The sequence below is a fragment of the Vanacampus margaritifer genome, chromosome 1, assembly GCF_051991255.1.
Source record: "Vanacampus margaritifer isolate UIUO_Vmar chromosome 1, RoL_Vmar_1.0, whole genome shotgun sequence".
Taxonomy (NCBI): domain Eukaryota; kingdom Metazoa; phylum Chordata; class Actinopteri; order Syngnathiformes; family Syngnathidae; genus Vanacampus; species Vanacampus margaritifer.
The window spans coordinates 39,778,843-39,805,440 of NC_135432.1; the positions used below are offsets into that span (position 1 = coordinate 39,778,843).

Consider the following 26,598-nt stretch of genomic DNA (forward strand, 5'->3'; position numbering starts at 1 on the left):
ATAAAAAACTTAAGATGAAATATAAAAACATTGTTTAAACAGGTAGGGGGTGGAAAACGGAGCGCAACACAATATATGCACATGACTACGGCTGATAATGTTGCAAATATAAAGACGGATTATGATGGATTGTGATGTGAAACGGTACCGTTCAAAAAGTCACCAGGAAATGCCAGAATATCTATGCACGGCCTGATAACCATTTTACGACAAATATTTAATTCCCTGCACAGTAATGCTGTCTACACACCCCAAAAAGATAATTGTTGAACTAAGATTAGAAATTGAATTGTTGACCAACTTAATAAAATTGTGTCATTTGGTAACACACGATTGAATGAAAATAATCCAAAGGGAATATATTAAAGTTAATGAATTAGGAGTTCATTAAACTTAATATATTCAATTTGGATTCATTTTGGATTGATTTAATTCACGTGAATATATTAAATTTAATGAACTCATAATTAATTAAATTTTGGATTAATTTGAATTAACAATTGCTTCAATTGGTAACACACTATTAGATAAAGTTAATCCAAAATTTAATTATGAATTCATTAAATTTAGTATATTCACTTGAATTAAATTAATCCAAAATAAATCCAAAGTGAATATATTAAGTTTAATGAACTCATAATTGATTAAACTTCATTAACTCATAATTCATTAAACTTTATTAAACTTAATATATTCACTTTGGATTAACTTAATTCAAGTAACTCATAATCAATTACATTTTGGATTAATTTGAATTAAAAATTGCTTCAATTGGTAACACACAATTGAATTTAATTAGTCTATAGTTAAATTATGAGTTCATTAAAATTCATATATTCACTTGAATTAAGTTATTCCCAAAATTATTCCAAAGGGAATATATTCAATTTAATGAACTCATAATAAAGTCAATTTAATATATTCACTTTGGATTAATTTAATTCAATTGTGTGTTACCAATTGAAGCAATTGCAATAAATTGGTCAACAATTCAATTTGTAATTTTAAATTGGTTCAACAATTCTCTTTTTAGAGTGCATCTTCATCAACGGGATCATTGTCAAAAGGAAGTGCCAAGTTTGTGAAAAAAAGTAGACTTTTAAAATAGGCCTATTTACTGTTTTTTGTTTTTTTAAATAACAGATGGCAGAACTATGTTACACGAAAACCAGCCAGCTGACTGAATGACTGAGGAAATCAAATGTCGTGTGTAGCTGAAAGGTGGCGGAGACAGAGAGAAACTCGAGTTTCATTGAGATAAACCTGGCACCGACCAGGTTAGGTTCATAGAGTCTGTTACTATGGTAACTGACCGAGAGATTAAGTTACCTCTTTTTATGAAACAAGCTAGAGTTACCTCTCTTTCTCTGGTTTCAGGTACCTCACTTTCTGAAACAGAAAACGGAGTTTCTTGCATTTCAGGGTTAGGGTTAGAGTTAGTTAGAGTTTTCACTAAACCTGCTTCGTGAAATGTACCACTGGTCTTGCTAAAACTAATGCTATATACTATTGCTATCTTGGTTCACCACGGCCGTATGCTTAACTTACCAGTTACGTAACTTCACATGCCATTGCTGCTGCTGAAGATGACTTGTCTGCACAGGACGCTGTGTGAAGCCGCTTGGCTCTGGCAGAAGTTCCCCCCTATCTAGGCAAGCTGTATTGACTTTCTGGACACCAGATTTCTGCCCCCCCCCCCCTGCCCCAGCTAACTACAAGCAAGTCAAGAGGAAAATAGCCCATTGGTCCTTGGAGAGGCGGGATGGAAGATGGACCAATAAGGACGAATAACATGGTAACGAACCCTATGGAAAGGAATAAAAGGATCCTGAGACATTGCTGCTGTGGATGGAGTAAAGTAACAATTTACCACGGTCTGCGCATTCACCAAGGGAAGACAAAGTGTGCTGGCAACAGCTAGCCGCAAGCTTGCACTGCATCAGCAGGTCAGACAAAGAGGCATCACAGTCAGGTTGAGCACCACAGAGCTAGTGAACCCAATATTGCAGTTGGAACGGAAGAACACCGGAATTCTGGGCAGAGCCCACAGCAGCAGCAGAACACCCCACAGCAGGAGAACAGCACATAACGCATGGAGCAGCAGAACCGCCCACAGCAGGAGAGCAACATCGCAATCACTGAGCTTGTAGAGAGCGCCTCCAGGGAAGTATGTACAGAGACCCCAACTCATGTGGCCTAAGGCCAGCGACAAGGAATCATGGAAAAACTTTGATGATAGCATATGGCATACTAGGGGTGTGCTCAAAAAATCAATACAGCAATACATCGTTGCGGGCCTCATTACAATACACGTATCGATACGCAGGCTTTAGAATCGATACTGTTTTAAAAATAGCCCACCAGTGATTGGATACTGTGTCTTGCTTAGAAAATTTTAAACAGAGGAAGGATATCAACATTTATTTACTTATAAACTCAACATGGTACATGTTTCTTAATGTACCAATTTTCTTGTATTTTGTTTAAAAACAAAATAGAATGTGTTACATGAAAAAAGGTTGTTATTATTAGGGATGTCCCGATCCAATCATGTGATCGGAAATCGGGCCCGATCACGTGGTTGCTGACTATCTGAATCTGACGTTGTCTCCCGATCAGGATTCTGAGATTCTTTTTAAATAACTTTTTATTAAATCTGGAGTTGGACGGTGGCACAGAATGACACTTTTTCCACACAGTGCATGCGGCATGGCGTCACTTTACTACAGTGACACTATTAACTCTTTCACTGCCACTGACGTTTAAAGACATCAAGTAAAAACCTACGGAGGGCTGCCAATGACATCAAAAGACGTCATCCAATTTTATTATTATTATTTTTTTAAACGGGTGGGGGGAAGCCTTCCGCATCTGTGGTGAAAGTTTCAATTAGGTCTGTTGTGCCTAAGGACTATTTTTGTCCCCTAGAGGGCAGCGATGACTGTCTTTTGACAAGATCGGGTGGGCGTCAGTAGAGGCGGAGCTAGAGCGTCGAGCAGGAGATCAGAATGGAAAACAAAGGAAAAATGGCGACCGTTTTTTTCAAAGACCAAAAGCATCGACCAACGCTATAAGAGCACATTGATGACAACGATGATCATCATATGATGATGATGAGGGTGATGACTCCGTGGATGGAAAGCATTGTAAGCGCCAGTAGGAGACGGGGGGGGGGGGGGGGGGGCTAGATGGCTGAGGAGGAAGTGGTGCCCGTTTGCAAAAGCAGCTCTACACTTACAAGACGAAAGGCATCGACCAACGCTAAAAGAGCACATTGATGACGACGATGATCATCGGATGGTGAATCCGAACTTGACGGCGAAATTGGAACCGCTGAGGCGGCGGCTATGACGGCGTCATAAACGCGCAGCACAACCGAGCACGCGCAGCACAACCGAGCACGCACAGGCGGACGTTCGATCGGACGACGGAGAGTGCCCCGAGTCCAATGCATATTCATCGGAGGAGTGTGTACAGTCTGCTACTTGCTATTTATTCCCCGGAAAAAAAGGCGGTCAAGAAAGTGTAACGTTTGCACGCGAAACGGACAAAGTGAAAGTAAACTGTTGTGCGAGTCCAGCGGCGTCTCCTTGTACGCAGGAGAGCGTTACAAAAAGAAAAACTGTATTTGAAACATCCACATAATTGTAAGTAGTACCACAGTTGCACACATTTGAAAATAGTTTGCGAAATTGTTTTGTCAAATTGTTACACTGTTGAATGGAAATAAACTTAAAATGACATAACAAAATAACATTTTTGGCAGTAAAATAGTTAATAAAATGCCAAGGTATAGGATCGGGACTCAAAATGAGGTGACGCGGAGTCTGGTCCAAAAAAGTGTGATTGGGAGTTGGGACATCCCTAGTTAGTTCCCCAAATATTTCAAATAAGCACATTTTAGAACTGTAATTTTAAAACTTTGATATTTTTACTCATATCAGCCCATGCCTATTTATAAAGTTTCCTGGTGTGTCTGTGAAAGCCGCTCCTTGCTTTGCAGTGCGTGCACGTTTAGACCATGCATGCCGCTTGGTGGTAAACTGGAAGAGCTGCTAACAAAAACATTTTTGTCATCCAGCATAATAAACATATCATTTATGTATACATATGACTGTTTGAATAAAAATGCAGGTAAATTAATGTAAAATATTGGGATATATATCGACTTGAAGATCATGTATTGGGATACATACAGTATGTATTGCAATAGGCATCGTGACCCCTGTATCGTGATACGTATCGTATCGTCTGGTTGTTGGCAATACCTAACCCTAATATGCACCACCCTTCAGAACACCCTATAGGGGAACCCAACTTTCAAACTGAACATCCTCGGCCATCTCATTCAGAAGGAAGGGAGAAATTGGTTCGGAGACAAACTACCAGGAGGAACATTACTAAAAGCGGAAGGCGAGAAAGGGAAATTTTCCAGCTGGTAAAAGAGCGACACCTCCTGAGGATGTCATGGAGGAGAGCTGAAGCTGAGGAAAAAGACGGCTTGAAGAACCTCTGGAGCAAGATCATGGAAAGGCTTAAACACCTGAGGAAAGCTGAAAGGATAAAGAAGTGGAGAAAGCCGCAGAGCGAAGGCAAGGACATGCTTCTTCCGGGACCCCTTCAAATATGCTCAAAGCCTCCTAGAGGAGAAAAAGACTGGAACGCTACAGGTTACCAAGCAGGAACTGGAGCAATACATCAAAGACCAGCTGAGCGACAATCTGAGAGCCATATTCCTTTGATCCCCAGGCCACATACTTTGCCCACCTGAGCCCTCAGAGTTCGACACGTCCCCACCCGGGTGGGCGGAAGTCAAACAAGTAATTGAACGTGCAAGGTCGCCATCAACACCCGAGCCAAATGGAGTGCCGTATAAGGTATTTAAGAACTGCCCTGGGCTCCTGAAGGCGCTATGGAGGCTTACTCATCAATTATCAAAATGTCAAGAATCAAATTCCTCATCCTCATACTGTCAGCAGTGGAGTGCCACAATCTACATGCTCCCACTTGGTAAAATAATTCATAAACACAATATACTGTTTTACTGCTATGCTGACGACACCCAGTTGTACATAAAAATAGACTCCACACTCCATTCAGCTCTGTCATTTTCACTTCAGGTTTGCTTGGAGGAAGTATCGGCCTGGATGTCTACAAATTTTCTCCAACAGCAGCAAAACTGAAGCCATCATCATTGGTACCCCACATCAAATCAAGTCCCTCTCCCTCAGCAGCATCCCCATTTTTGATCAGAACATTTCCCTGCCATCCTCTTTCAAATACCTGGGAGTCACATTTGACTTTCACCTTACCTTTGAAACCCACATTCACCATCTCTGCAAGGTCTTTTTCCTCCAGCTCAAAAACATTGCCAAACTCCGCCCCTCAGGCTCCCAACCAGATGCTGAAAAATTGGTTCATGCCTTTGTCTCCTCCATGTTAGACTATTACAACACCCTCCTTGTCAGAATCTTTGGCAAGAGCCAACAAAAGTTTCAGCATATTCAGAACTGTGCTGCCCGGGGTCCTGACGAAAAGCCGTAAATGCAACTATATCACTCCCGTTCTCAAATCCCTCCACTGGCTGCCCATCCAACACAGAATACACTACAAACTGCCTACTCACCCATCAGTGCACTCATGGAACTGCTCCTGACTACCTCTGTGAGCTACTCACCCTCCACACTGCCAGACAAACCATTTGTTCCACTTCATACTGCCTCCACCAACCCAGGACCAAACTCTCCACCATGGGAGACTGGGAGCTCTGCAATGCCCTCCCAGCGCCCCCACAAAGTGTAAAACCCTTTAAACACACTTATTTCAGAAGGCCTTTTAAATTTTATGTTTTCTATTTTGTTGACGGTGACATGGTGATCACAAACCTTCACTTTTTAACTTGTGTTGTTTTTTAATTATTTATTTATTTTACTTGACACTGTAGCACTGAGATTTCTTTGGAAATATAAAGTGCATTACAAATACAATTTATTATTATTATTAATATTATGGTTCTGGCTTGGAAAGCGGAGGCCATCCCGTTGTCCTGGTGCCAAGCAGTCACCACCTTCATCCCTAAGGAGAACATCTCCCAAAACCTCAGCCAGTTCAGAAGCATTGCTCTCTTGAACGTGGAGGGGAAAATCTTTTTCTCCGTCTTGGCCAGATGGATGACAAACTACCTCTTGGCAAACAAGTACATCGACACTAGCTGCCAAAAGGCAGATGTCCCAAGGTTCCCTGGCTGCGTGAAACATGCAGCGGCGATTTTGGAACAAATCCAGACCGCCAAGCGAAGCAAAACAGACCTGCACGGAATTTGGCTGGATCTGGCAAATGCCTTCGGCTCAGTTCCCCACCAGCTCATCACGTATGCCCTGGACTTCTTCCACGTACCAGCAAGCGTCCAGAACCTAATAGTAAAATACTACTCAATACAACAACCTGCATATTTGCTACACAACTCGGGAAATCACAACCAACTGGCACCGGCTTGAGAAGGGAATAGCAAAATGGGATGCTCCATCCCTCCTATCCTCTTTACAGTGGAATTTGAGATCTTCCTGATCGGCGGAAAACAGATGTTCCGAAATATTAGCTCTCTGACAGGCCTACTACCGACTACCAGCCATGCAGTGCTACATGGATGACGTTACCACCCTCCTCCAAATAGCAGCTTGTATTGCAGAACCCTCAAGCGGCTGGAAGAGCTACTAGCCTGGGCTCGCATGAAGATTAAGCCACCAAAGTCTCACAGCCTTTTGATCCGGAAAGTGTTCAGGAATGACAACATCGTATTCACTGTGGCTGGTGAAAGAATCCTTCTAGTGGCAGAAGAACCTTTGAGAAGCCTCGGTAGGTAGGTACACGGCCGATCTCACTGACAAGAGCATGACCTCAGATCGACCAGTGCTCCCTACCAGGGAAGTTCAAGGTGTGGTGCTACCAGTTTACCCTAAACCACTGCCTAATGTGGCCCCTCAAACTGAGCAACATCACCATGACAACGGTCCTGAAGTTGGAGGCAAAGGCCAATAATTACATCCGAAAGTGGCTCGGCTTCCCTCGATGCCTCTCCACCATGGCACTCTTTGGGAGAAGCACCCTGCAGCTCCCCCTGCAGTCCATCAATCTGGGGTGCAAAAAAAAGAGAAGGTGAGGCTCCTCTTTGAATTGAGAGACTGTCCGGAACCAGCAATTCAGAGCTGGCCTAGGATGGGAGCAGCGCCAAAGAGCTTGTCCAAAGCCACCAAGAAGGAGAGGAAAGCTATGGTAATCTCAGAAGTCGCCAAGAGCAGGAAACCTAACGATCACAGCGGTGAGCCAACAACAGCAAGGCAGATGGACTACTTGGGAGGCCGTGATCAATAGAACCATCACTTGGGCCGACATGTGGTGAACTCCCCAGGCAAGGCTGAGCTTCCGGATTAGGGCTACCTATGACATGTTACCCAGTCACCAGAATCTTCTCACCTGGTTTGGCACAGAAGAACCCTCCCATCCCTGTAATGCTCCAAATCCAAGCCTGAAGCACATCCTCTCTGGTTGCAAGATGGCACTGTCGCAGGGAAGATACAGATGGCGGCATGACAAGATCCTGCACAAGCTAGTGGAGACCCTGGAAGTCAGTAGGCAGCAAGTAAACAGGAAGAATCTACCCACAGCCCCGAGTGGATACAGTTGAGAAGCCAGGAATGACAGCTCAGCGTAGGTCTGGGTTACAGCGGTCGCTCTTGTCACTAGGAGGGGAGTGGCAGCTAGCAGCCAACCTTGACCACCAGCTGAAGTTACCTGCAGAGATGACTACAACCTCCCTACGTCCAGACATCGTACTTTGGTCAGCACCTGCCAAAGTCGTTATCATGGTAGACCTGACTGTCCCATGGGAGGAACACAAGGAGGTTGCATACGAGCGGAAGAAAGTCAAGTATGCAGAGCTGGCAACAACGTGCGCACAAGCTGGGTGGAGAGCATTTACTTTCCCAATGAAGGTTGGCTGTAGGGGTTTCACTGGGGAATCTACACAGAGTCTCCTGAAAACACTTGGAGTCAAAGGATCCAACAGGAAGCAAGCTCTTCACGACTTTGCGGAGGAGGCCGAGCAAGGGAGCGTTTGGTCTGGCTCAGAAGGAAGCATTAGGGCGAGGGGAAAAAAGAAGGATCCTAAGCAGGCTGCAGGGGGCGGTAGAGAGACAACTCTACCGCTGCTCCACCACCTGGAGATGTTCAGGGGCTAATGGAGCGAGACATCAGGGAAGGGTGGTCCCTAGCTGACGACCCTGCAGCCTGTCGGCAGTGCGTCAGGCAGAAATGCCAAGAAGGTACAACTACCTGTGCTTGTATCTAAGTAACCGCGTAACAACTTGTGACTCACAAGAATAGCTCAATTCACCATTTGATATGGTTGTAGTTTCTTTCATATCCTCACAAAGGTTTTGTGCGTGTATTCCCGTGTTCGAACAACACGGCAATTTGCTTGTTGCATCTGTGAGCTGAATGTGCGTGGCCGGAAGTTAACATTACTTAAGCTGAGTAATGACAGCTATTTGGAGATGTTAAAATTTAATAAACATCACATACTGTAGCTAATGTTTTAATTTGACGTAAATAAATTGTTTTTCTGCCTTTTTATCAGTCAAGTACAAAAAATACACAAAGGCTATTATTTTGTGATTGGCTGGTCGAGGGCACAGGGGCGGTACTTCCGCCTCCCACCTTTTCCGCATCCACTCCAACACGCATATGCAACAAGGCTAAAAATAGAATAGCTTTCGGGCTCATTAGGACAAAACGACTCGGAGTGAATGAGGTTGGTCTTTTTTGTAGTATCTTCTTTCGCGGATCCGACCAATGACGTCATTGATTGATTGCGCAAATTATGACATTACAGGCGATTACCGATCATGCAAAAAATGCCTATTATCAGCCGGTCAAAACTAAACTGATCAGATTGGTGTAAACTCTAATTTTGACTATGTAGGCTGACTATAATGTAAATATATCCTTTGTATGACTTAATAAACTCTGAATTGTTGATGCAAAAAATGAAGTTCATTCTTTTGAGAGGCTTCCTTTCTTACAGAGATCCTGGTGTAAATTACATTGATAACATTGTTTTCAATGAAAATCGCATTGAAGTTTTCAGTAAGAGGGGCAATGTAAGATGGCTGCCCTCTGGCTTCAGCCGCGAGGGGCCATTGATAGTCCATTCATATGTAAATCCATGGTAGCATCACACAGTTAAAACTGATAAACTGTAGCATTGATATGACAGTTGATATAAATGATGCTGATATGCTAAAATACTGAATTTGAGAGGTTTTTGTTAGATGACAAACTTTTGCTATACGTTGCCAGCATACAAATACATTCGCTCAATCACAATAACACTCATACCGTATGCTTGCAAGCCCAGGCTTGGACTTGTTACCAATTAAAATTTTCCCGGCTCTTTGCTTCTGTTAAACATTGCTGGTGTCACAACACTAGACAGCTGCAGCATTGAAGGCACAGCTGCGCTAAATAGGGTTTAAATATGGTTTAAAGCAGGGTTCGGGATAATATTTACTTCCGTGAACACTGCAACGTGACGTTGTTGTTTTGGGTGTATGTCACTCACCTTTGCGCATGCGAGTCGCATCATGGGTGTGTTGCGTTCACATTGGATGTCGCATTTGTTTTTTTGTAATGTGAACAGCACATAAAAAGATTGGATTAAACAAACAATCTGAATTGGGCATACGCCCTGCAGGGTGAACATAGCCTTAGACTTGTTGAGTTCATGTCAATAAAAATGTGATTTGTAAAAGACCAATAAAGTTGGGCCAGGATGTACATGAGCAGTCTAATAAACAATATCAATCATGTCTGTCTGACATGACAGGGGCCAATGAGACCAGTCCAAGGATGGAGTGACACAAAAATATTGGCCCCGTCATTGTGATTTAGACCTGCCTGCCAGCCTCGCGCCGACTCCTGATCACACCTGGCTAGCACGTACCGTATAGGCCAAAAGTTTGGACATACCTCATTTAATGTGTCAATTGCTTTATTCTCATTACTATTTACATTGTAGACTCTCACTGAAGGCATCAAAATAATGAACACATTAAGTTATGTACTTAATAAAAAAAAGTTGAAATAAATTTTATGCAATATTTATAATATTATTGTATTATAAATTACTCAATTTATAAAATTTTATTCTGCTTAATATTGGAATCAGCATCGAGCTTAAAAAAATCCATATCAGTCGAGCTGGAGTTAATTTTAATTTTTAAAAAGAAGGTTTTCAGTTTGACATTTAAACAATCTTTTTTTTTTACTCCTTTTATTTTCTTTTAGCCTTGCTTTTAGCCTTTTATTCTGTTTTCTTCTACTATTTAACTGTTTTTATTTGGTTGTCTTTTAGTTTTTAGCTCCAGTGTTTCCTCATAGGGGGCCTCCGCGCTGGGAGGGATGGCTAGTCTTCTCTTGCGGGCGGGGCGGTCGTCCTGGAGGTCCTTTGGGCCTGGGGGGCTTTGGCGCTCCTCACTATGTGTGGGGTGCGCCGCGGGCTACTCATGTGGCCTTTAGCATCTACCTGGTGCCCACGGGTATCACGTTGGTGACCGGTGGTTTAAAGTATGTATGCACAAGTTAATAATAAGATTACATATAGCAGGTTGGACTTCTCGGGAGTTTTGTTTTGTTGTAGGCTGAGCTGGAGGTGGAGCTTGTTCACATACAGAGCCTCATGTGTCATACAGAAAGGGTTTTTCATGGCGACAACAGCAACGCTTCATCCAACTGGCTTGGGCTTGGTATCTTTTTGTGTCAAGAAGTGAAATACCGATAGACACCTGAATGTGTGGTCAATGTACCAATCATGCTGAATATTCCTGATTGATTGACTGAATCATTGATTTTTTTTGTTTGACTGGATTCAGCACAATAAATTTAACTTATAATTGTGCTTTTACTTCATGAGTTGCAAGGTTTTCTGGGAAATGTAGTGCAAGCCGAAGTGTTCGCTCTCAGGCATCTCAGACACCACATTAATCAATGACAAAACACGGTGACTCCTGAATCTGAATTCACTCACTCACTCACTCACTCACTCACTCACTCACTCACTCACTCACTCACTCACTCACTCACTCACTCACTCACTCACAGTGTTTGAGTCTCTCAACAGGAAGTCTCCTCTTGTCTCCTGAATTTTGCAGCCACTTTTCCTGCAGCCCGGGTTAGGGTTCATCAGAAGTCATCAAAGGTCATCAGAGATCAGTGACCTTGTTCTCCACCAGCGCAGCAACCTGCTGCAGTCGATATGCCAATTGCATTTTCTGACCACAGTTGTCCTCCTCCAGAGATATGATTACCTGAGCAACACCACCACATGGACGCCTTGACTCAATTAATTGTGTGTGTATGTGTGTGTGTGTGTCTTTGCTACATAATGGGGCCGCACACTCACCCCCCCGTTGTATGGACATTTTGGTGGGCCTGACAAATTCAGACTTCTTTTTGAGGGTCAAGACTTGGTTTTGGTTTTGAGTTTAGGTTTGAATTGTATTCTGGTTGGGGTTAGAGTAAGGGTTAGGCAATCAGTTGTGATTGTAATGGTTAGGGTAAGGGGTAGTGGTGCAACGGATCACAAAGGTCATGGTTCGGATCGGATCACAGATTTGAGTCACGGATTGGATCGTTTTTCGGATCAGCAAAAAAAAGAAGAAGATAAAAAGTACTTTGTCGACTTCCGGTTTGGGTGGCCATGGAGTAGGCAGCACGAGTGAAGAGCTCCTCGTTCAGTTTCGGGAAACGCCATATTTGGTACAATAATTATTTGACAAGACAACTCGACATGCCCAAATCAAACAAAAAAATCTATCCAACGGGTTGAAACAACTCATTCTGGCGGAGATGATTTTGCCGCAAGTGATACGGATAGCCGCCATGACGCCGGGGAGCTACAGGCTAATGTAGCCTCGGCAAATCTGCAAATGATACTACAAGAATTGAGTGAGTTTCGGCGAAATAAAGGAAGAAATTAAGACAGCTAACAACAGAATTGATGATGCCAAAATGCGCATTTCAGAGACTGAGGAAAGAGTGTAGGGGCTTGAAGAAGCTGCAAGCTAAGCTGGAAGATCAACTAGCTGATCAAGAGAATTCACAGAATTGAGGAGGCGGCCGAGAGCAAGGCTGCGTCGATGATAACATTTGTGGAACACTTGCGTAAAGAAAAGTTGGATTTGCCATCTACCACGATCTCAAAATTGAACGGGCGCACCGTGCACTGGGCCCGAAACCACCCGCGAGTCTCCCCTGAGGTCGGTAATAGTGACATTTGCCAGTAGTAAAATGAAAGAGGAGATTTTATGTACAATGAGAGGAGAGTCTTTGTTGACCACGACTACGCACCGGAGATGTTGAGGAAGAGCCGGTAATACACAGAGGCAAAGAGGGCACTGCGGGAGAAAGGCATTCGATTCCAGACACTTCCAGCTAGATTGAGAGTGTTCTACGAGGGAGAGACGTGCCTTTACAACTCCAGGAGGCGACAACCGACATGGTGAAGAGAGGCCTTTCTGTCGGCTGTCTACAAAACCCTGACGAGCTGGACTGACAAAATAAAAAATCTGATGTGGCACAAGTCACGGCCTTCAAGAGGAGAACAGCAGTTGGAGGCTGCACGGGAAAGATTTAAGAAAAAGTTGGATACATACAGGCAAGCGGACAAATGAAAACATTCTGGTAAGGAAACGTTGGAATTTACTTTGTGGGGCAAATCGATCATATACACTGAGATTATATTGAGAGAAAATTGGGTGAATTTATGTTGATTTACATTTTTTCTGTTCGAGGATGTTCTGACTTCTGAGGGCACTTCACGAGGAAACGAGAATGGAGGCCTTCTCTCTGAGTCAGTAAAAAAATCTGGCTTTTGTAGGGTCACAAATAAGACCTCACAACTATGTGCCCACACATTTTTCTTTGAAACTACTGAATTTGTTTTTTTCAGAGTTTGTTCTATTTTTGCTGTTCAAGGAAAATGGTGTATTTTTTGTTTTTTTCCTTGGCAAATGGCTTCTATGTGTTATTTAGGTTGGTAATGGATATGAGATTGAATCACAAATTTTACTTTTGGTAGGTCAACATGACCTTGAAAATAGTGAGTTACAACATTAATGGTCTAAACCATGTTATAAAGAGGAAAAATATTTTGACTAAGTTAAAATGACTGAATTGTTCAATTGGGCTTCTACAAGAAACACATTTAAACAAGGTATAACATGCCAAATTAAAACGCGAGTGGGCGAAACTGATATTTGGTGCCTCATGAAAAATATAAGAAAAGAGGAGTGGCTATACTCTGCCATAGATCATTAGGGTTTGTATCAGAAAAAGTACTGAAAGACAAAAATGATCGTTGGGTAATTGTCATAGGTTCAATTGGAGGTGTCTTTCTTACAATTATGAATATTTATGCTCCTAATGAGGATGACCCACACTTTTTTAAAGCGATAGCTCAAATTCTAGCGGGAAACTCAAAAGGAATTATAATACTGGGAGGGGATTTTAATTGTGTGATAGATAATTATATGGACAAATTTCCACTTGAACAAAGGACTCTATCATCTAAATCTAGGACATTGATCAATATGCTACAAGAATTGGGGTTTGATGATGTATAGCGTGTGAAAAATCCAATGGTTATAGATTACACTCATTTTTTGAGAGTTCACAAAAGACACTCTAGAATTGACTTTTTTTGTATTTCCAGACTGGATGCCCACAGGGTGAAAGATTGAGACATTAAACCACAAACTCTCTCGGACATGGGCCAGTTGTCATGCCTCTGAATTTGGATAAGGATAAACCCTTAAAACTGTGTCAGATGAACGTGTCATTGTTAAATAACCCTGATACTATTATGCATATAAAGGAGGAATTAAAACTCTTTCTTGACTTAAATGACAATAAAGAAATTTCCCCCTCTGTTTTATGGGACACAGAAAAAGCTGTATTAAGGGGCAAAATTATATTTTTGTTCCAGACTTAAAAAAGAACATGAGGCCAAACAAATGCAACAAATGAGCTGATAAAACAATTGGAAAGTGATCATAAAAGGGTGACACAAAAACCCCCGTCATCACCTAAACTTGAATAACTTTAGAAATAATTAATCAATTATTTATATTTTTCATATTTACCAAGAAGAATTAATGTTTTCAGAGTCTACCAAATTTGACCTTTGAGATGCCATGGACTACTGAGGAAAAATACATTTATAGGCATATTTTTGGCTGAAGTCTATCCACGCAGCTCAATTGCAATTCAAAGAACGGTTCGGATGTCGTGAATTTCCTGTCCACTCAATGATCTACAGATGGGTCAACAAGTTCAGAACCCATGTGACTGTGCATAACCTCAATGGTAAAGACACTAACAGACAGATCTGCGATCAAAATTCTCCGCACAGACTCCCAGTTGATTCCAAGCTCCTGACGTCGCCGACGCATAGACTTGCTTGGGCTGCGGACAACAGAGTCTGACTGCAGCAAAGTTGTGAGGTGTCCTTGATGATTTCAGTCGTCCAGTGTGTGATTGTCTGTTAGTGTCTTTACCATTGAGGTTATGCACAGTCCCATGGGTTTTGAACTTGTTAACCCAGCAGCAGCTTTGGCAGGGAAGCCCAGACTTCCTTCTCCCCAGTCACTTCAACCAGCTCCTCCGATGGGATCCCAAGGCGTTCCCAGGCCAGCTGAGAGACATAGTCTCTCCAGTGTGTCCTGGGTCGTCCCTGGGGCCTACCGCCGGTGGGACATGCCCGGAACACCTCTCCATGGAGGCGTCCACGAGGTATCCAAACCAGATGCTCGAGCCACCTCAACTGGTTCCTTTCAATGAGGAGGAGTAACTGCTCAACACTCAGTCCCTCCCGGATGACCGAGCTTCTTACCCTTCCTCGAAGGGAGAGCCGAAAATATGTCTCAATTATAAATGTATTTTCCTCAGTCCATGGCATCCGAAAGTCAAATTTGGTAGACTCTTAGAACATTAATTCTTCTTGGTAAATCTGAAAAATAAAAAGAATTGATTAATTATTTCTTAAGTTATTCAAGTTTAGATGATGACCGTTTTTTGTGTGTGTGTCACCCTGTAAAAGAACAAATAACGATACTGTTTTACAGGATCTGAAGAAGTGCAGACAAGACTTGAATGATTTACTTACATACCAGGCAGAGGGTGCTTTAAGATTCGCTAATCAAAAATATTATGAACAAGGGAATAAGGCTAGTAGGTTACTTGCATTTCAGCTAAGAAAATTACAAGCAAGTAGAACAATCCAGGAAAATGACATGTTCCAAATCAAGGAACATAGTTTCACACTCCAGAGCAATAGCTAATGCTTTTTGTACATATTACACGCAACTATATAACTCAGAACATGTACCTGATAAAGAGAACAAGAATAAACATTTTTGCAACGTATTTATCTTACTAAACTTGATGGGAATGAAGCCAAAGCTTTGATGGAGACTATTACTAAGGAAGAAATTACATTTATTATAAGAAATCTTAAAAATAAGATGCCGGGCGGCATTCTAAAATGTTTCCAGGCAGAGCTTGTTCCGCTTTTACACAGGGAATTTAACCACACATTAAATTATACTAAAAACATGGGCTGAGGCAATAATCTCTGTGATATATAAGGACGGAAAAGATCCCACTCAATGTGCCTCATATAGGCCCATTAGTTTGCTGTGTAATTATGTGAAAATACTGGGTGCAATTTTGGCTAGGAGACTTCAGAAGATTGTTGTTAAACTTATGAACCCAGATCAGACAGGATACCTGGGAGATTAGGTGTAAATAATATTAGGTGAACCTTAAATATAATGTCACCAGCTAAGGAATGTCACACCTATCAATGCTTCTCAGCCTTGATGCTGAGAAGGCATTTGATCGGGTGGATTGGATGTTTCTGAAACTGGTACTGGCTGAAATGGGTTTTGATGAAAGTTGTATTAAGTGGTTTGAAGTGTTGTACATGAGTCCCACATCTAGAGTACAAGTTAATGGATATATGTCTGAAAGTTTTCCTTTGGGAAGAGGGACACGCCAGGGCTGTTGCTTGTCGTCGATTTTGTTTGCTATAAGTATAGAGCCTTTAGCAGAATTGATTAGAAATAATCTGTTAATTTTAGGTATATCAGACAAATGTAAAACCCACAAATTATCCTTTTATGCGGATGATATTATATTGTATATTACAGACCCAATAACATCTATACCAGAATTGTTTAAATGTCTGGGGGATTTTGGCATGGTTTCAGGATACATGGTAAATAGTTCAAAATCTGAAGTTATGATGATAAATTGGCCTTTGGAGTTGGATAAGAAGGTCAAATTTAAATGGTCTCTTGGTAGGTTTATTTAGTTATCACAGTTACTCCGGATACTTCTTAACTGTATGAAGCAAATTTAGGGAAATTAGTGCATCTGATTCAGAAAGATTTTACTAGGTGGGAATTATTGCCACTTTATTTTTTGGGGGAATTGAAACTGTCAAAATGAATGTTCTCAGATTACTGTATCTGTTTTTGTCTTTGCCTATCCGGATTCCAGCGTCTCATTTTAAAAAGACGCAAAAAATGGTATCTTCATTTATTTGGCAAAAAAAAGAAGCCCAGGATTAAATTTGCGCAACTAACCAATAGTAGAGCCCGTGGTGGTCTTAATCTACCGGACTTTAACTTGTATTACTGGGCAGCACAATTGCGTGGAGAGATGGAGTGGCAAAAACAAAGTAAAGAAACAACATGGTTAACTCTGGAACAAAGTTTATGCCCTCTTTCCTCGCTGAAGGACTTGATATTTGTCCCCAAAGAGGAGTAGAATAAAATTACAAATATCTGGGTGGACTGCACCTAAAATTCTAAGTAATGTTAGTAAAAAGATTAAAGCTCCTCTGTCGATATTGAGGGCTAGTAGAATATCTGGCTTTGTGGAGTTTCGGGACTGGGAAGGCAAAGGTCTTGCGCCCTTGTAAATGTATTATTTCAAGGTGAAACTCTGAAGTCTTTTGGGTAGTTACAGAAGGAATTTGCTTTGGTTTCGAATGATTTGTATAGGTCTTTACAACTGAAAAGTTATCTGATGTCCAATAAAGAGTGGTCCCTTCTTAAAGTGCAACCTAGAGCCTTGGAAACTTTCTTTATTGTATGTACAAAAGGGGGAAAATGTGACAGAACTGTATCTCACTTGTATAAATGTTCACAGTCAGATATATCTGGGGACACCTTAGAGATAAAAGAAGAGTGGGAATTAGAAATTAATACGGTGATAGAAGACCAATTGTGGGGGGACAAATATGTAAAAGTGGACACAGATTAACCAAAAGTCCAACCTGGAAAGAATTTCTATGAAAAGTTAACGTTCGATTTTTTAAAACACCTTCAATCATTTGATAAGACGAAATCCGATATGTGTTGGAGACAGTGTGGACAAATTGGAGATCACACACAAATTTTTGGGGATTGTCCCAAACTTCTCAGCTCCTGAAGCAGATAGAAACATAATTCCAAAAACATTTCAGAGCGTACACCTGTGCCATTCACACAAACCTAAATTTATTATTATAAAACTTCAATATGTTTCTTAAAAATATCAACAAACAAATGTCGCATCTGCTGGTATATACTGTAACTCAATACATATTTACCTTCAACACTGGACCACAGTTGTAACAACCTCAGGGGATCGAGTGGTAATTATTTGCCGTCCATTCTGTTGTCAAAATTTTCAACATTATCATTTTCAACATCATCATTGTCTACAAACATATTTCTTAACAGTATGTCACTGTCAATTCTTTACACTGATTCAAATTCCTCCCGCACCATCATTAATCACGTCATCTATTTCATAACTCCCACGAATCTGCGTCAGCCTTGAATGCTCCAATAAAATTCCAGGACATGCTTCGAGGCCCACGTCACCTCTTGTGTATATTTCGATGCATTTCATCGGCTAATAGACCAAGAATTGGTAAAAACAAAACAAAATGACTTAAGGGGAGAAGCGCGGTTAATGGGTTAAAGTTGTGTTCCTATAATCTAAACAGCTAAGCTTGACATTTTGAGTTGAATGTTTTTGTTTTTTAATGGGCAAAAGAGTTTTATAAAATAAATGAAGACAAAGTTCTATTTATCTTCTTTTATTTTATAATAATGAAAAGACCTCAATGTGAAATTTAAGGCACTTTTCTTCCTTTAAACAAAGAGAGGGATTTACGATGTAGCCTTGGTCCAGAATATTGAAAAATAAATAAAGTAAGCTGTTACACTTACTTACCAGCCAGCAGCCAGACAGTCATTGGTCATGCTAACAGGTAGCCGCTAGCCACTTACTGTACGTCAGAGACTTCTGCCATATCATACAATGATCGCGTAATAAATTAGCGGTTTCTTAACATCCTAAATTAGCGATAGAACATGAGTTCGGGATAGCGTTGTGTTGATGTTGGTCACAACTACAATGTCAATCAACTACGATAATGAACGTCTAAAAGGGAAGTCAAGCTAGCCATCACAAAGTAAAAGAGTACTAAAGCTATTTGCTTTTCTGTCAATGTATTACTGTATTTAGTAAACTTTATTGGGAAGTTAGGCTCAGCATGTTACATTGAGTATCTTTCAGCTTCCTTGACATGTCAGAATGGTATTGACTGTGAATGTGCACCTAATCCGCGGATCGGGCAGGATCAGAACCGACCACGGATCAACGATGATCCATTGCACCACTTGTAAGGGGCTAGGAAATTATGTCAATGAGATGTTCCCATTAAGATACAAAGGCAAACGTGTGTGTGTGTGTGTGAGTGTGTGCGCGAGCGTGTGCATGTGTATATGTGTTACCTGGTTATAATATTTGTTGATGTACTTATAGAGTTCATGAAGTGCAACAAGACTGTTCATTTCGGAGGCGAATTTCTGAAAAGACAGAAGAAACCAGATGTCATTCAAATGTTAAAAGACATTTAATATGTCTGATTATTTACTGTCTTTACTTTGACCTTGTGTTTTATTTATTTACGATGGGAGAAAAATGCAAACTTGATGCCAAAAACAATGTTACTTCCAACATGTCCGGCACACTATTTAAAGACTGTACAAGAAACAAACTGCATGCTTCAAGTGATAACATTTCAATTTTATGCTGTTAAATGTTGTGCACACAGCTTCACATCATTGTCAGGCCTTTTTCAATGGCAATAAAAATCCAATATATCGGATGTCTGCAAATGCGAGTAAATGCACAGTGGGTAATGGGTATATATTGCTGGTGTTGAAGCCATATTACATTGTTCTTTGTTTTTCCTTTTTTGAGTGTGATTTCTGGGCTAGGGCATATAGCTTTTTGACGTTTTATGTTGACGCATTTGTTTAGTATTTTTACATGTAGACATAATCGGAAATTGAGTGAAGCTGTTTTAGGTATTGATGTTATTGGAAATTAAAGAATATTTACTACACTATTGGACAATTTTTGGTTTTGTTTGTGATTCAATGACACACGTCAAAGACTTCTGGCCGGTTTAACCCTCAACAAATATGTCCTTTTACTGGAAAGACTCTATAGCTGGCGTTGGGCCAAAGCCCCATAAGTCACAGTTTGGCATATTTCATATTTTTTCAAAAATCTATACTTTTGGTCAGTCCTGATATGCAGAGGTGGGTAGAGTAGCCAAAAATTATACTCAAGTAAGAGTAGTGTTACTTCAAAATAATATTACTCAAGTAAAAGTAAAAATTAGTCATTAAAAAAAAATCAGTCAAGTACAAGCAAAAAAGTATTTGCTGAAAAGGATACTCAAGTACTGAGTAACTGCTTGAATATGAAGTCTGATTTACTTTTAAAAACAATGTCATCAGACAAAAACAAAAAAATATCTGCAAATGCTGGCATCTTCAAATCATAAAATAAAATAAAAAATTTTTTTTGAGCTCTAACAACAGTGAAAGCAGACACGTTAGGCCAAGCATGCACAATCCATTAACAAATTGTAGGGTAACTCGGCCGCTCGGCGCTGCCTCCCAGTCTAATGACCATAGGTAGCAGTTTCTTAAAGCAGTGGTCCCCAACCACGGGCCGCAGACTTGTACCGGGCCGTGGGCACCTTTGGACCGGGCCGCACAGTTGAAAGAATAAAAAAAACTTACTGTACTTCCGGTTAATAAATTAGCCGAGGCTTAAAAATATTTTATTTTGAAAAGTGACCAGATTCTCTCTGTTTACGACGGACTCTTGACACGTCAAGATGCTAATCATCTCAGTCGCGTTTTGTTACCTTTGTTATGGTAGTGGGCTTGCGTTTGTTGTCGTAGCCTTTTATTAATCAACCGACGAACAGCCAAGCACCCCCCCCCCACCCTCAACCCACTGGGTTGCTGGTCCGCCAAAGTTGTGGACATGTATGAACAGGTCCGTGGTGAAAAAAAGGTTGGGGTCCACTGTCTTAAAGCACAAGCACCAAGACGTCATTTTTCAGTTTTCGTTCGGGTTCGCATCATGCCTGCCAGAAAACTTAAGATCCCCCCCCCACCCCCTCCAAATTGTTGTCTCAGATCTTGATGTGATATATGCCAAGTTTGAACTCAATCGGGTACAAATTGTTGTCAAAGAGGGGAACAGTGAATGTGCAAAAATGGGCCATAACTGGTTATTCAAAAATTCATAGCTCAATTCCTATACATTTTAGGAAATGGCTTCCGTTTACTTTTTTGTGTGTCTCGTGGTGGTAAACGTGCCTGCCAATTTCCGTAGCCCTCGGTCAAACGTGACAGGGTTGGTTTCTATTTTTCCACGCTAGGGGGCGCTATAGATCCATGTTGTTATGACAACTTCATAAAATAAAATAATAAATTATAAAAAATAAAAGAAAACAAGTCTTACAAAAACAATAGGCAATGCTTCTTCCCAATCACGGCCCTCCAGGTCACTGTCATTACCCACGTGAGCGTTGAAGTCCCTCTAGCAGAACGAGGGAGTCCCCAGAGGGAGTCCGCAGGGGGAGTGCTCTCAAGCACACCCTCCAAAGACTCCAGAAAGGGTGGGTACTCTGAGCTGCTATTCGGTGCATAAGCACAAACAACAGTCAGGACCCATCCCCCCACCCAAAGTCGGAAGGAGGTTACCCTCTCGTCCACTGGGGTAAACCCCAACGAACCCTTGCCTGGGGGCAATAAGTATGCACACACCTGCTCTGCGCCTCTCACCGTGGGTTATTCTAGAAAGGAAGAGAGTCCAACCCCTCTCGAGAGGATTGGTACCAGAACCCAAGCTGTGTGTGGAGGCAAGTCTATATCTAATTGGAACTTCTCAACCTCACACACTAGCTCGGGCTCCTTGCCTGCCAGAGAGGTGACATTCCATGTCCCCAGAGCTAGCTTCAGTAGCCGGGGGTCGGACCGCCAAGGTCCCCGCCTTTGGTTGCCGCCTAGCTCACTGCACACCCGACCCCTTTGGCCCCTCCCACAGGTGGTGAGCCCATGGGAAGGGGGACCCACGTTGCCTTTTTGGGCTGTGCCCGGCTGGGCCCCATGGCCATAGGCCCGGCCACCAGACACGTGCCTTCAAGGCCCGCCTCTAGGCCTAGCTCCAGAGAGGGGCCTTGGTGAACCACATCCAAACCGCGATCCAAAATTGACGTTCATCATAGGGGTCTTTTTGAGCCATGCTGTGTCTGGTCCCGCTCCTAGGACCTAATTGTCATGGGTGACCCTAACAGGGGCATGAAGCCCCAGACAACATAGCTCCTGGGCTCATTGAGACACGCAAACCCCTCCACCACTATAAGGTGATGACTCACGGAGGACCTTATGTATATATGTGTTGAGCCAAAACTAGCTAAAATGTTCTGCATGTTAAGTGTCACTCACCCCGGACAGCTCAGTCAGAGTGGAGTTCATCTCCTGGTAACAGCCGGAAGAAGCACTGTGGATGTCACTGTAATATCTGCACAACAAACAAACAAACAAACACACGCACACACATTTGTGGTACTATCTTTGTGGGGCCATCCCATTGATATGATGCATTTCCTAGCTCCTTACCCCAACCATAAAAAATTATTGCTTCACTACAACACTTACCCTAACAATAACGCAATTCAAACCAAGTTTTGACCATCAAAAGTTGTGGGGCCCTCCAAATTGGCCCCACGAGGACAAGTCTGTAAAATCCCGGAATATGGGCCCGACCATGTAGCAAAAACAAAACCACACACATGCACACACCATTACACAATGTCACACTGCTGTAAGATTGTTGACATGTTTCCCATGCTAAGGCTACAACATGTTCCTGGCGCCCATGACAGACCTTTTTTCCAGAAACATTTTTTGTTTTTTTTGGGGGGTTTTTTGGGTTTGGGATTTTGACTATTTTTTTCCTCTGTATTTAAGTTTTTCAGAGACTTTCCGTGACAGGTAATGGGGGGAAGGGGTTGCTGAATCCTGGAGGCTCAAAGATGCACTGTACGGCTCATCCTGCAGTGTACCTTGAAATGCTAGTATGTTCCATCCCAATCACTCACATTTGGATGTAGTCGCTAATGTTTGTCATGTTTTGTAGAGGATTTCTACGGATAAAAAGTGAACACTAGGCATCTTTGGAGCATATTTTGTGGCCCCAGCATTGTCAAATGACGGTCCCGTTGATGTTGGAGGTGTACATGATGAAATAATTTTATACTTAAGTATACCCATATTCTCCATGTACTAAAGGAGCAAAAAGACACACAGTTACGCACTTACATGACTGTGCGGATTCTCCCATCCACGTTTCCAGTCTTTCAATTACACACCACATTGCCAGATACACTCTGGGTGAAGAAAGCCTTAAATGTGTGCTTTCCCTTCTAAACTTTTGTGTCGATCTTTAATATTCAGAATTTTTATAATTTTTGAAAAGCACAGCAATGTTGTCGAAGTACCATACATACAAGGCCTTGCAACATACAAGAGGTGAAAACAAATCAGCAAAAACACCAGAAGATTACCCAAAAGGGTCATATCACAGTTGTGTATGAAACGCGAAACAAACTTGAGGAACATATAAACGACCAACTTATCCATTAACTATTAGCAAAGATCGACAATCATCCATTCACTCTAACACATTCACACAAACACAGAAAGTAAACAAATTAATTGACCAAAAGATACGTACGTCCTTAAGTACTAAATAAACAGTAATAATAGTTAAGAAAAAATACACAGACAAAGGGATAGGGTGTAAGGGCATCTTATCGCTATAAGTATTCCTTGAAGGGATTCCATGTCTTGTTGAAGACATCACTGGCAGCGAAAATCTCATTTTTTCTAGTTTAATATGCATCGTAACGTCTCGATGCCATCTATTATGCGTCGGGGGGAGAGCATGTTTCCACTTAAATAGTATTGTAAAATTGGCCGTCACCCTCAATGTCTCCCCCTTTTTGTGTTTTTAAACCTTTCCCCGTGGGGAATGTGTGTGCGTGCCTTGATGGATTAACCTTGTGTTTCCAAAAAACAACCAGAGACAGTTCAAAAAGGAAAAACTCTGATTCCCTCCAGCAAGGGACTGACTTTCGTTTTTACACAGGAAACACATACCTCAGCGCCTACCGAGATCTAAAATCCTGTTCAGCAAGCAGACTAGCGATAGGACTGCTTATCATATGCAATAAACCCAAATAACCAAAAATGGACTGACTTACAAAAAACAAAAATACAGTTAGACGATATGCTAACTAAAAAGACAGAGTTTATAATACAATAATTGAGATACAACAACTTTGAATATAATAACAAATCAGGTAAATTTCTTGCAAACCAACTTCAACGCAATCAGGAAAAATCTCTTATAACGGGTATTAAAGGGACAACTGGTGAATGCACACAATCACCAGAAGAAATTAATCAAATTTTTTACAACTATTATCGCAACCTATACTCAGAAACTAACAAGCCTAACCCTGAGCATATTGAGGCATTCCTCAGTAGCTTAAATATACCTCAGTTAACTACTGAATATAAAAATATGTTAGATGCGCCACTTACTATAAACGAGTTGTATAGTGCTCTAGATAGTATGCCTAATGGCAAAGCACCTGCCCCGGATGGTTATCCGGCTATATTTTTTAAGCACTTTTGGTTAATGCTTGCTCCACTATTCTTAAGAGTAGTAACAGAAATCAAAACTAATGGTTACATACGCCCACGCATGAATACAGCAGCAATTAAACTTTTATTAAAGCCAGAAAAAGACCCCACCCTTCCATCAAGTTACCGTCCGATTTCACAAATTAACACTGATATTAAAATTATCACTAAGGCTTTCACATCTAGACTAGAAACAGTAATCTCGACAATCATTCATAGCGACCAAACAGGCTTTATTAAAGATCATCAATCTACTAATATTATTAGGAGGCTCTTTAACCTTATTAGCATGTCACAGCGGCATAATAAAAAGGCAGTTATTATATCATTGGATGCAGAAAAAGCTTTCGACAAAGTTAACTGGTCCTTCCTCTTTGCTGTTTTAAATAAATTTGGCTTTGGAAAATCATTTATCCACTGGGTGTCAGTATTATATGATTCTCCTAAAGCTACAGTTACTACTAATGGGATTATATCTCAAAGTTTTCCTCTACAGAGAGGCACAAGACAGGGATGCCCACTGTCCCCTTTATTATTTGCAATATTTATTGAGCCACTTTCATTAGCCATACGCCAGGAAAGAAGGATTCAAGGAATTCACTCTGGGGTAACAGAACATAAAATTAATCTATATGCCGATGATATTTTACTTTATTTAGAAAAACCTGCTATTTCGTTAGGGGAAGTATTTAACTTTAATAACTAAATTCTCACAGTTTTCAGATTATTCTATTAACTGGACAAAATCAACACTTCTACCTATTACAGAAAATTCATGGAACCCTGCAAGCCAGGACCCACACTACTCATTTCCTATAGGTAATTTAAAATACTTAGGCATAAAAATCTCACCTAAATTAACTGATTTAATTCATTTAAACTTTACTCCACTTCTGGATAACATTTATAGTGACTTGGAGCGCTGGAATAATCTTCCTATTTCTCTAATAGGATGAATAGCCACCATTAAAATGAAAGTTTTACCCAAAATAAGCTATTTTTTCTCAATGATTCCATTTAAACCTACGGCTAACTGGTTCCAGTTGTTGGACTCAGCCGTTACAAAATGTTACTGGAATAAAAAAAAAAGCAAAGAATAGTCTATCTACTCTTCAGAAAAGTAAATCCAAAGGTGGTTTAGAGGCACCAAATTTTATGCACTACTATATAGCTAACCAGCTACAATATATCATTCTATGGACACAACCCAACAGAGATACTAACTGTTGGCTGGAACTAGAACAGAAGGATTGTAATAACCTCAGACTTCTAGATTTACTCTTTATTACAACATCGATTACATAGTGACATAATTGTTTTAAAAACCCAATGATTTCCGCCACCCTGACTGCCTGGTGGAAGGCACTAGAAATTACAAAAGCCCAAGTGGAGCCCTGTGGGCTCTCTCCCCTATGGCATAACCTCGATTTTCAATTTAACAAGCAATCGTTTTATTTAGGTGTGTGGGAGCAAAAAGGAATTACACATCTCCACCATCTCTTTTCAGATAATATGTTTATATCATATACATCCTTGCTTCAAAAATACAAAATAAAAAATTGATTTTTTTTACATTATCTGCAAGTTAAAAGTATGATAAAGAAACAAATTCCAACACTCCGGGGTACGCTCCAACCGCCTGTTTTAGCTAAAGATATTGCCAAGCTTTCTCCGACAACAACAAAAAAACTCTCAAAAATATATAAGTTACTTTCATATACTGATAAAATGTCTTTACCCATCTCAAAATGGGAGACAGACCTGTCTATAGCTCCGGAATCTGACTTTTGGATTCAAGTTTGTGAAAACGTATTTAAAATGACAAAACACACAAATTTACAACTTATCCAATATAAAATTATTCATAGAAAATACATTACTCAATATATGATGAAGAAAATGGGACTCTCAGACTCCGACAATTGTCTCCAGTGTTTACAAAACACTACAGACACCTATTTTCATGCTTTATGATTATGCACTCCGGTTATGTATTTCTGGACTAAAGTCTTTGAAAAACTTTCCGCTATCTTGGACTGTAGGATACCTTTATCTCCAAACTTGTGTTTGCTAGGTGACCTAACAACAACTGACTTACCACATAAACAATTTCAATCTACGGGGGGTTAGGGTGGAAACACCGTCTTCGCTCTACAGCTCCCCTCCAATTTTAATGCACCACACAAATGTTGGGGGGGGGGGTTTCAAACCGCAGTATAGAGCAGTGCAGTATAGTTTTACTTTGAGAATGGCCTGAAATATAAAACATTAACTCAGTGTTTGCAAGTAAACACAGCTTTCTATGCAATTCCTTAAACACCTTATGAACATGTAAACAAACAAAAAAAGTCAAAGGTTAAAAAAAAATATATTCTAGATTTTTAGGAAAAGGGATGTTTGG

The 26,598-nt window shown here is 41.0% G+C and overlaps 1 protein-coding gene across 2 annotated transcripts in view; it reads right to left on the reverse strand.

Moving 5' to 3' along the window:
* Positions 1 to 1,681: 1,681 nt before the first annotated feature.
* Positions 1,682 to 26,598, reverse strand: part of plxnb3 (plexin B3) — a 133,878-nt gene continuing 108,961 nt past the window's right edge. For both annotated transcript variants that reach the window (XM_077555188.1, XM_077555179.1), the window contains exons 37-39: positions 21,933 to 22,008; positions 18,909 to 18,983; positions 1,682 to 11,363 (exon numbers count right to left, since the gene is read on the reverse strand). In XM_077555188.1, coding sequence (XP_077411314.1) covers positions 11,259 to 11,363; positions 18,909 to 18,983; positions 21,933 to 22,008 — 256 coding nt within the window. In that variant the 3' untranslated portion in view covers positions 1,682 to 11,258. The remainder of the gene's footprint in view (positions 11,364 to 18,908; positions 18,984 to 21,932; positions 22,009 to 26,598) is intronic.